Source organism: Odocoileus virginianus, chromosome 11 (genome assembly GCF_023699985.2).
Source record: "Odocoileus virginianus isolate 20LAN1187 ecotype Illinois chromosome 11, Ovbor_1.2, whole genome shotgun sequence".
Lineage (NCBI taxonomy): Eukaryota > Metazoa > Chordata > Mammalia > Artiodactyla > Cervidae > Odocoileus > Odocoileus virginianus.
In genome coordinates this window covers 16,365,878-16,377,281 of record NC_069684.1, presented here as the reverse complement: position 1 = coordinate 16,377,281, position 11,404 = coordinate 16,365,878, and the positions used below count along the sequence as shown (strand labels likewise).

Sequence of the window (11,404 nt, the reverse complement as noted above, 5' to 3'; positions counted from 1 at the left end):
TTCTTTTACAGACAGACCATCTCTGGTGCATTTTAATTATTCTGGATGATTAACATTTCCTATATCTCTGTCTCATCACTGCACCTGAAAAATGAGCTTTTGCGAGCAGGTTCTCCAGCTCATTCTCCTGCGGGTCCCCTCGATGGGACCCATCACCAGAAACTCGGGAAGATTCGATGATTCACCTGGGCCTTTCAGGGGCACACCAATTGTATAAAGTGAGGCATAAGCAAGATCAACCCACTCCATTCTCAGATAGCTCCAGCTGAACAAATATACAAGCCATCCTCAGTTTTTTCTCTCCCTGCATTCTCAAGCAGTAGGTGGCACTAATAAAAATACCACCTCGTGTTTGCATAGCACTTCACAGTTTCAAAGCCACTCTTGCAGCCCGAAGTCACTCTCCACCCACCCCCACTCATCCCAAGTCCTTCCCCTCCCATTTTCACCCACACCACTGCTTTCCCTCATGGCCGGCCCCGTGCCAGCCTCTGCCAGGGAGAGGCCGCGTGCCCCTTCCCGGGGCGTCCATGTGTTACAGGAAGCATTTCCTCACAAAAGAGTCAGCTGGCCAGAAATGTGGGCAGAGAGCAAAGGGCAGCGTGTTCAGGTTCGGTTTATTATGTTCTCACAGCCTTGTTTATAGTAGAGGTGAATGACATTATTCCACTTTGCACGGTAATGAAACAATTCAATGAGGATGAGCTGCTACAGATGCGCGGGCGCCCCGTGACTCGGCAGCTGCTAACACTGCCTCGCCTGGAGGGCACACAAGCCCAGCCACCAGTTCAGTCCTTGGAAGAGGGGAGGGAGCCGAGGGGCAGAAGGGAGGAAGAAGCAGGAAGGGGACCAGTGTATCGACAGGACCCGGCCCCCACACCTGGGACGGCCAGTGGCCCCATCCTGCCGACTTGGACCACAGCATCGCGTGGTCCGGCGAGGTCGCAGGGACAGGAAGACATCTCCCTTGGCTTCTTCCTTCACAGTCTCATGCGAAGTGGCACAGGCTCCCCTTGCCGGGGGGTGACTTCACCACCTCTTCTGCTTTTAAAACAGAGGATGCAGATTTAAAGAGGGCTGATGCTCGGCAGATTGCAGGAGAGCCTCAGATGGAAAATCGTGAACTCCTCTGCCTGGCTGGGAAGTGGCCACAGACAGGGGTCAGGAGAGGTCTGGGTGCTCTCGATGATGGGAGACATCCTGCCTCTGAACTCACCACTCACCACCTCTCCTTTCCGGTTTTTGGAGAAGCAGATGCCACAGGAGTGGTTTGTCTTCAACCCACCTGCAGCCCCGCTCCTTCCTCTTCGGTCTTCCCCGGCTCTCAACCACAGTGAGTTCACACGTTGCCCTCACACCTGAACACCCAGCTGTGCCGGGGACAAGCGCCCAGGGCCTGCCCCCAGCGGCTGGGCCTGAGGCTGGGCAGAGAGACATTCACAGCTTTGGTTAACCCAGAGCAGCAAGTTCTGCAGAGAGCACCAGGAAGAAAATCAACTAGGAACTTCCCAGCTGCCCACCCGGCTTGAGACCAACAAGGGAATGGTGAGGGCACAGAGCAACAGCCCAAACCCCACGGCAGCCTTGGCAGAGAAAGACTCAAAGAGCTTGCAGTTCTGAGGGTATGACACCCTCCACTGAGAAATCTGAAATTTTCATGCTACCACTGTTATTCCTGCCATGCGCTCCTCACCCGCTACCTAAGACCAGCTCCCAGGTTTCACGGCCTTGGGTACAGAGGCACAGCCTAACATGAAATGAGCAAGCACGTGAGTGCATGAACACAAACAGAAAACAGAGAAGCAGCCCACGAGGCAAGCTTGGAGGAAGCCCTGTGAACAAGACCCAGGAGGCACAGAAAACCCCAAGGACCCCTTCAGCCCCCACCATCGGCATACCCCATGCATGCAGCTGGGACAGAAATATTTTTATCTCAAAAGAGCAAGTCAGAGAGGGCACAGAGACAGCCACCCTAAGAGTCAGATTCAGGGTTGGCAGGTTCCTGGTTATTGTGCTTGTTTGTGGCTGGGTGTGCTCTAGCCCTCTGGGACCAGCTGGAGACCAACCCCCCCGGCCCCCATTCCTCAGGCCCAGCTTCCCAACCTCATCTGCACGTTGGATTCACCTGTGGAGCTTTAAAAACTACTGATGCTTGAGTTCCAACCCCAAGCTGTTCTGGGGTGGAGTCTGGATGTTTGGGTTTTTTAAACTCCCCGGGTGATTCCGCTGAACAGCCAAGGGGGAGAGCTTCTGTCTTAGACCATCTTTTTTCTAAGTATGGTTCACAGGCCACTACATACCTGAGAACTTATTAAAAATGCAGATTTTTGAATCCCACCCCAGATCTATCAGATCAGCATCTCTGGGTGTGGAAGCTGGGAATTAGCCATTGTAACAGGCTTTCTGGGTAACCCCTGCACATCCTCAGGTTTCATAATAGATGCTGCTCAGGGATCCTTCCTCACCCCAGAGGTGCCCAGAGCTCTGAAGGGTTGTCACTGATGATGTTCTATTTGGTTTAGCGAGGGCAACAGAAAATCTCACACCAGCCCCCAAATCGGTTAATATTCATGCGGGGCTGAAAGGCCACTCAGGGATGAGAGCAGCCCTAAATGTCACAGCTCTGCCCGGCCCACTGCATGGCTTGCACCTGGAAGGCAGTCCACAGCACAAGCCTGGCACGAGGCGCCAAGGAAGACGGCAAATGGGAGAAGCGGCCCCTGGGAGTGCCCCCCTAATGAGGCAGAGGGGGGCTTGTGAAGAGGGCAGGGGAGCGGGTGGGACAGGGTGATGGGGAAGGTCAGGGATGAGGTATGCTCGGATATTGCTCTAGATGTTGTAAACATTTCTCTTTGTTTCTTCACAGACCAGAATCTGGGTTGGCATGACCAAAGTGCCTGAAAGTAGCATCAGAGCAGAGAGCTCTGTGCCTCTTGTGGGAAGCAGGACATAAAGGGCATGAGGAAAGCTCCACCCATGGGAAGATCATCTCTGTGGTGTACAAGTCTAGTGCTCTTAATTGTCTCTCTCTCTCTCTCTCTCACACACACACACACACACACACACACTCCACGGGAGTACCATAAACATAGCTATCACATTCCTCTACACACAAACACAAGCCCACCCACCCTCACTTAGTGTCAAATTTCGGGATACCCAAGCTGGGTCCTTCACACCTCCCCATCGTGGGAGGAAGTCACCGGACACCATGACACCACCATCTGCTGCCTTCCTTCCACCAATAGTTTAGCAAGAACTCTAGGCTTCAAATGAGGCCCCCGCACAACGCTCTTGTTCAGACTTTTCTCCCGGGGACAGTGGAAGTGGTAAAAAGGCCCCTCTTAGAACGTTTCGCATTTCCATAACTCTGTGCTGTTCCAATTTACATGCCCTTCGTGTTTGACAGTAGATTTGGCAGCAGATGCACGTTTTGTATGTAAACAACGATGGAAATACCCTGTTCAAGAATTTGATCATTAAATTAATTCTGGCAGCGTGGGGACGGGAGAATACTACCCGCTCTAACTAGGAACACCCACAGGAGGCTGCAGAGTTCTAGAACGTGAAATTCCGCAGGTCTCTTCAGCAGTCCTATGTTCTCTCTCCTTGATGGTTTATACAGACAAATCAACCCTCACTCACAAATGCTCATAGATACACAGCAGGGCAGGGGACCCTGCCAGTGGGACTCAAGAGCCTTCTTGGCCTGCTGCAGCTGTAGCTGAGGAAGGAAGAGATTCATGAAGCTGCTGGACGAGAACGCAAATGTGGAACACCCTCACATTTAAAGAGGCCCATCTTTCCCCCAGGAGGAGACAGCTTCCACCAAGGCCTCAGTCACCTGCACTGCAGAACCCACACCTGTGTAGCTTCATTTAGTCCAGCTGAAAGCTTTGGAACTCTGCAGTGAAGCCAAATCCATCAGCTGTCAATCACCCCGATCGGCCTCCAGCCTGTTCTCTCTGATTCAGTCTACCAGGAGACCAGCATCTCCCAAGCTCCTCTTCCACTTTCTGGTCTCTCTGCTGAGGCTTCATCTCCCTGGCACCACAGTCTTGGGCCAAAGTCAAGCTGCTTCTTCCTGGGCAGCTGGAAAAAGGTTTCCTGCATCTCACTCACCACCCAAGGAAGAGTGTCCTGATGTACTTCCAAGAGCAGTGCCGGGGTACCATGAAGTCATCTTGAAGGAAGGTTCTCCATAAACCAGATGTTCACAGTGATCTTCTCAGTCTCACTTTCGTGTCCATGTTCAATCCAAAACATCAAGAAGGAAGCTGCTGATCAGCCAAGATGGCCCTCATGAGAGGGACCTTTCTAAGAAAGCATGCTCTCAGGAGGCAAGCTGGAAAGAGAGTGACAGCCTAAGTTCCCATTCTCCCCCATCAGAATTACATGACCTGCATGGAAGGGGGGAAAGAGGGAGAGACAGGGAAAGTATTAGGCACGTAGAGAGCTGTCCATGCTAAGGGAATTCACCTCCATTTACCAAGCCATCCATCATTCTATGGGGCCAATGATGTGTGATGCCACAGGGAGGTGAGGGCAGGGCGTACATTAAGCAACAGAGAGGTTATATGGTGCCCCACTGCCCAAAAGTCTACTGGTGCTACATTCCCTGCTCGTTCAGCTTCTGGAAAACTTCTTGGCAGAACTGAGGAAGACTTGCAGGCTGTCTATTTCTCAATAGCAGCTCATCTACATCAGACGTGATGAAGGACATCTCCCAAGATCCTTTCTGGATTTGCAAGTGTATAGGAGTCTTGTGAATTTCCTAGGTTGAGATGGGCAGTGATCACAGCCTTTCATACTGGTCCTATGGAAATGGAAGAAATAGCCAACTTCATGGAGTTTGTCCCTTTCCTCAGAGACCACCTGTCAGTGACAGTGTTGAAAACCCCAGATACCACTGAGGTCTCAGCACCAGGACTGGCCATTACATCATGACAGCAAATCACAAATGTGATCCAGAGTCTTCTAGCCCTTCCTCACAGGGGTCTAGGACAAGTTCGAGAGTTGGGAATCCTAAATGAGGAGCGTGTGGAAGTGGTAGAAATTGCATTTGTGTTATTTACATATTAGCCCAGCGCAGCAAATCTCCCTTCTTGGTGGAGATGACCCAAGGCCTTATGAAAGGCAAGTTGCCAACCCAGAGAAGGGTGACAGTGTACTACCACTAACCAAAACACAAACATGGGTAAATGGGGTAGGACAGAGTCCGAGCTCTGGTGGCTGGATCAGACTTTGGAATGGCCCTTCATCTGTTCCTTGCTCCTGGCCTCCCAACCTAATCGCCACTGCTTTTGAACACCTATGACACTTCACATTAGAATATGGTCTTGGCAGCAAGGGGAGGGGGAAGCCGGTGATCTCCAAGAGTCCCCATCTGAGTTCTAACTGAGCCGCCTCTGGCTTTGGGACAGCAAATCTAAGTACATTTTGGACCTCAGGAACCGGGGGTAAGAGTCTTTCTCCATGAGACTGTGTACTTTGCCCTGGGCTTGGTCAAAACAAGTCAGGGATGGCTCTTGCATGTTCTTCCTTGTGGCTTCTCGGGTCTGGAAGTCTATGTTTACCTGGAGACAGAAGCAGAGAACATCATCATAGGCCCTCAAGGGCCAAGGCACCTGGCAGCTGGTCCTACTTAATAATTATTCATGACAGGATCTTAAATACGTTAAGGTTATTCATACTTTGCAAACTGCTTTCATGAAAGTCATCCCTTTTGATCCCAGGAAGAGTCCTGTAAGGTCTGAAGACCAGATATTCTTCATCCCAATTTATAAAGATACTGAAGAAATGAAATATCAAAAAGCTGGTCTATGAAGTAGGATATGGCAGCCCACTCCAGTATTCTTGCCTGGAAAATTCCATTGGCAGAGGAGCCTGGCGGGCTAACTACAGTCCATGGGGTCACAAAGAGTCGGACACAACTGAGTGACTGAGCACTCCCCCTTCCCACTCACCTCCCCACTTTTATTCCCTGGTGCTATTAAAATTTAGTGTGTAATCGTAAAAAAAGAAAAAGAAAAAAAGCTGGTCTAATGTACTATGGAAAATTAGTAACAGTCAAGGTAAAAAAACCCAAATTACTCAACACTCAATCCAGAGGTCTTCTCAATGTCAGGTCAAGAGTTAAACCGGAGACTAGCATTAATGTGGGTTCCCTAAAGTAAATTTGCCTGTTTGTCCTTTCTCAGCTACTAAGGAAACAAATGCCCTGGGGAGAAAGACTATGTTAAGAATGTACATCTCTCATCCAACCAATAATTATAAGAAGCCTGCTATATTCTGACCATTGGCCAAAGACCTCCTGAGTCGCAAGTCAAAGCATAATTGAAGAGTTCTACATACACAATGCATCTAAATTCAAAGACAGCAAATTTTTTTCTTCTGTAAAACCCTCCCAGGTAAAACCCTGTTTTATAACTCAGAATAGCAGTACATAGAAATTCATATTACTATTATAAGTAATTATAATAAACGACCATAAAATAACATGTGACTGTAATTACTCATTACTAAGCAATGGCAAATATTGGCTAGGTGTTTGACCCCTAATGCTCATAGTGGTTTTGAAAGGGAGGTGATATTGTACCCTTTTACACTGGGGAAAATGTGATTCAGATAAACAGGGTAAGTTGACTAAGATCACATAGCAAGTAAGTGGTGGAGCTAATGTTGCAACAAGATTCCAAAGTGCATGCTCATTCCATCAAGCCATGCTGCCTTCCTCTAGGAAAACTAACATGGATTTATTGGCATCTATCTTGCAGAATCCCTATAGAAACACAGTTCCTGCTGGCACATGTTTAACTGACAGACAGCTAGAATACTCCTAATAGAGCTCCTTTTTATAGAATCCCTGGGCTCTGCACCTTAAAAGTGATCCCTTTTTTCATCAAGAGCCATCAGAGCAATAAGGCTCAGTTCAGAAGAAAGTCCCCGTCAAACCTGGCTCAAACCCCTCCAAAGACAGAGGGCTATGGATGGAGGTCTGACAAGACCCCACCGCCAACACACCTCCCGCGGAGCCTGCACATCCACAAACTCCTCAAAGATTCTATGGGCCTTGGAGACCAGTTTGGCGGTTGACCTGGTCTTCTTGAACTCCTCACAGGCCAACCAGAACTCCAGGTTCTCTTCACTGAACTCCGTCTTCAGGAAGGCGCGGAAGGCAGCCACTCCATCTGTGGATGTGGAGGGGTGTGGAAAGGAAGAGAAACAGGAAGAGGCTTAAGTTCAAGAACTGTAGAAGAAAGAAAGAAAGGTGGTCAGAAAGCAAGAGTGGCCCTAATTAGGCCACTGTCCAGCCCCCATTGAGCCTCCTCCACATCCTCTTGAGGATTCTCTTCTCTTAAACACACAGGTACCCTCAGAGGCGAGCCGTGCTCCTCATTAGAGGATCACAGGGATGTTCCGGAGAAAAGATTAGGATGCCACAGGAATAATGACTCTGGGAAGGCCTGGTCACTTCTAATCAGCCCTCAGTGGTCACTGCCTGTCCCCTAACGCAGAGTTGGCTGCCCCCTGGGTCTACTGGTGAGACTGTGTTTCTAATGAGGCCAAAGTAATATATGGAATTCGTTCTCGCCCAATCCAAGTCAGCCAACCTGAAAAAAACAATCTGTCACAAGACAAATTGGGTGGGTCAGGGTGTGTGAATGCCTCAGGGCAAATCCTTTACTAATATCAGAAAAATGTCTGAAAGTAAACACCCCACTGCCATGTAGTCAGTAAAAACATCCTATTACATGGAAGGGGTTCTCAGTCTCTTTTTAAAAACTTTTGAGGTCCCATATTTTAATGATTAATTCCATGGATCCTTTATTTTAAAAGAGCTTGCCTATCAAATTATATGTTTTAATTGAGATCAATTATAACTTTTCTACCAAATGATTTAATGATTAATATATCCTTTCATTTTCTTAATTAATGTCATGCATATTGCCAAATGGAGCTTCTGATCAGAATAAGATGAGCAGGATTATCACACAGATTTGGAGAAAGAAACAACATTCACTGATAGCCTATGCATTCTGCTGATGTTTTCATCTTAAAAGAGTTTTTATAAAGTATCCTAACCTTTAACACACACTCCTCAAATCAAATAAGACCTATCGCTTTCTACCAACTGTCCCCAGAGAAAGGGCAGATACAACCGAAAATAAAAGAGTGACTGCATTTGGTAAAAAATGACTCTAGCTATAATGTTTCATTTCTTTTCTAAAATTTACTAGAAGTACAATATGTTCAGTTCAGTTCAGTCGCTCAGTCATGTCCGACTCTTTGCAACCCCATGAATTGCAGCACGCCAGGCCTCCCTGTCCATCACCAGCTCCCGGAGTCTACCCAAACCCATGTCCATCAAGTCAGTGATGCCATCCAGCCATCTCATTCTCTGTTGTCCCCTTCTCCTCCTGCCCCCAATCCCTTCCAGCATCAGGATCTTTTCCAATGAGTCAACTCTTAGAATGAGGTGGCCAAAGTATTGGAGTTTCAGCTTTAGCATCAGTCCTTCCTATGAACACCCAGGACTGATCTCCTTTAGGATGGACTGGTTGGATCTCCTTGCAGTCTAAGGGACTCTCAAGAGTCTTCTCCAACACCACAGTTCAAAAGTATCAATGCTTTGGTGCTCAGCTTTCTTCACAGTCCAACTCTCACATCCATACATGACCACTGGAAAAACCATAGCCTTGACTAGACGGACCTTTGTTGGCAAAGTAATGTCTCTGCATATGTTAACAGGATTTTATCTACTCTTTTTTTTAGTTTTTAGATTTTTTTGTTTGTTTTTATTGGAGTGTAGTTGCTTTACAATGCCATGTTAGTTTCTGCTGTACAGAGAAATGAATCAGCCGCATGTACACCTATATCCATAAATATATATATGGATTTTCTTCCCATTTAGGTCTCCACAGAGCACTGAGTAGACGTTTCAGTGCTATACAATCTGTTCTCTTGTTATCTACTTTATACATTTTGTTGTTTAGTCACTAAATTGTGTCAAACTCTGCGACCCCACAGACTGTTAGCTACTAGGATCCTCTGTCCATGTGATTTCCCAGACTCAAGAATACTGGAGTGGGTTGCCACTGCCTTCTCCAGGGGATCTTTCCAACTCAGGGATCAAACCCACATCTCCTACCTCTCCTGCACTGGCAGGCAGGTTCTTTATCCCTGAGCCACCAGAGAAGTCCAACTTTATACACAGTAGTATATATACACCACTTGAAATCTCCCAGTTCATTTCACACCCCATTCCCACACTGGTACCCATGGACTCCCCTGAGCAGCCTATGTCCATGCATATGTACCAGGATTGGGCACTGCCCAGCTTCATTCCATGGACCAGTGGCACTAGCCACGTGGGTGACATATTTAAATGTTTGTTTTACTTTCCTGAAACACTTTTATTTCTAATTAAAATGTCTGTTTCAAAATAGACGTTTTATTGCCCACATTAGAACCATAGTTATAAAAACCAAGACTTTTAAGAACCAGTAACTTGGGAGAGAAAAGGGTTTCAATGAAACTCCCAAACCTAAACCTTAAATCACAAAGAAATCTAAGTTTGGGGGCCTGAGCTTAAAGTGTTTAACAAAGGTAGGGTTAGCCATGACATCACCCTAGTCAGGACATTTCGGAGAGTGAAGGGGACAATTTCTGTTAATTACACAGGAAAAACAGGCATAAACCCTGACCACCATAGGCAAAAACCAGGACACACGGTCACCTTAACAGTAAGACCAAGAGACTGGAGAAAGCAGAGTATGATATAAGGTTTTTTTGCACCAGGCAGGATGGAAATAAAATTGTTGCTGTGCCAGGCAGGAGGAGAGTAACACAATTTAGATTCACATGCAAGGCCTGCTCAGGTCTCCACTCACCCTTATCCCTGCCTTGGGTTCAAAACCCTGAGAGGAAGGAATAGAAATATGAGATAAACTGAGGATCAAAGTGCACGTGAAACAGTGGCCTGGCAATGATTAGGCAGAGAGACAGAGAGTCTGAAAACCATTCATTCAACTCAACAAATTTTTTAAAAACCTACTTATGTACAAAGTACTATTCAAAGTCTTAGGATACATTAGAGGACAAATCATAAAATTCCTGTCCATAAGTATCTCTTGTGGGTGCTCTTTTTGCCACGTCCTGTCTCCTCCAAGGTCTCAAAGAGGTCAAGAGGTTTCCACACCCACCTGCTGCCGTCGGAGTCTTTGAGGGGACTCAGTGCCCGTGACAGGCGAGGGGTGGGGGGTGGGGGTCTGCTCTAGCAAAGTGACCTCGGAGCAGAGATCAGTCCGCATGTGACCAGAGCCGGGGACACTATCCACGATGTGGGGAGGACGCAGGCCATGGGCCCTGACCTTGTGCCTTCCCACTGTGGTCAGGGTATGGAAGAAAAAAGGTGGGGGGATGCTAAAACACCGCATTGATCTAAAGGAGCAAATGTGAAGAGACTCAGAAGAGTGACTAGGAAGGGCCTGGGGTTTTTTCTTTTCTTTTTAATTGGTGTCTAATTGTTTTACAATGTTGTGTTAGTTGCTACTGTACACTGAAGTGAATCAGCTACATGTATACCTAAGCCCCCTCCCTCCTGAACCTCCTTCCCATCCCACTCCCATCCCACCCCCTAGGTCATCACAGAGCCCCAAGTTCCCTGTGCTATACAGCCTGTTCCTTCTAGCCATTTTACATATGGTAGCGTATATAGGTCAATGCTAGTCTCTCAAGAGCCTGTTGTTTTTAAACGAGAAGAGGCTAAATTCTTCGAATTGAAGTTTGTGACTCGTGTTAGATTTTGTTTTGCTTTTCATCAAGCAAAGAACAGGTGCTTGTGAGCAAGCAGAGATAAAGAAAATTACCTCTCTGCCTTCCTCAATGGTATCAGTGAGAATCGCCCTCCCAAGGAAACTGTCTGGCCTCACGCTACCCAAGGTACAGACCTTATCTCCTTGCATCAGAGCTCAGCTTTGCTGGGTCTTTGTGTGGCTTAAGGGAGATAACACTAGCAAAGTACTCTCAGGATCATTGCTTTACTTCTCCCCACTTTATCGATGAGGAAATGGAGGCTTGGAGAAGGGGCTAGACTGAGTTCACACAAGTAATAACACACAGCGTTAAAAAATATAAGACAGGTTAACTTCCAATCTAATACAGCAGTAACACCATCTCTACTCATTCATTCATTTCTTCTTGCACCCATTATGCAACCCAGGCGTTCTGCTAGGAGCCTGGGCAGAAAACACAGACACAGTTAAGTGTTCATAGAACTTACAGTAAAAAAGCAATTTGAGCCAAGATACCATAATTATGGTAATTATGGTATAGATGATAAGTGATATGATAGGGAAAGCGTAGGTTGCTGTGAAAGCACCCAGGAAGGGTGCCTGCGCCA

General features: G+C 47.3%; 1 protein-coding gene across 7 annotated transcripts in view; it reads right to left on the bottom strand.

Annotated features, from left to right (window-relative positions):
• Nucleotides 1–600: 600 nt before the first annotated feature.
• RGS8 (regulator of G protein signaling 8) overlaps nt 601–11,404 on the bottom strand; it is a 72,852-nt gene continuing 62,048 nt past the window's right edge. For all 7 annotated transcript variants that reach the window (XM_070473969.1, XM_070473968.1, XM_070473970.1 and 4 more), the window contains 2 exons: nt 7,024–7,190; nt 601–5,576 (listed from right to left, as the gene is read on the bottom strand). In XM_070473969.1, the coding sequence (XP_070330070.1) occupies nt 5,394–5,576; nt 7,024–7,190 (350 nt within the window). In that variant the 3' untranslated portion in view covers nt 601–5,393. The remainder of the gene's footprint in view (nt 5,577–7,023; nt 7,191–11,404) is intronic.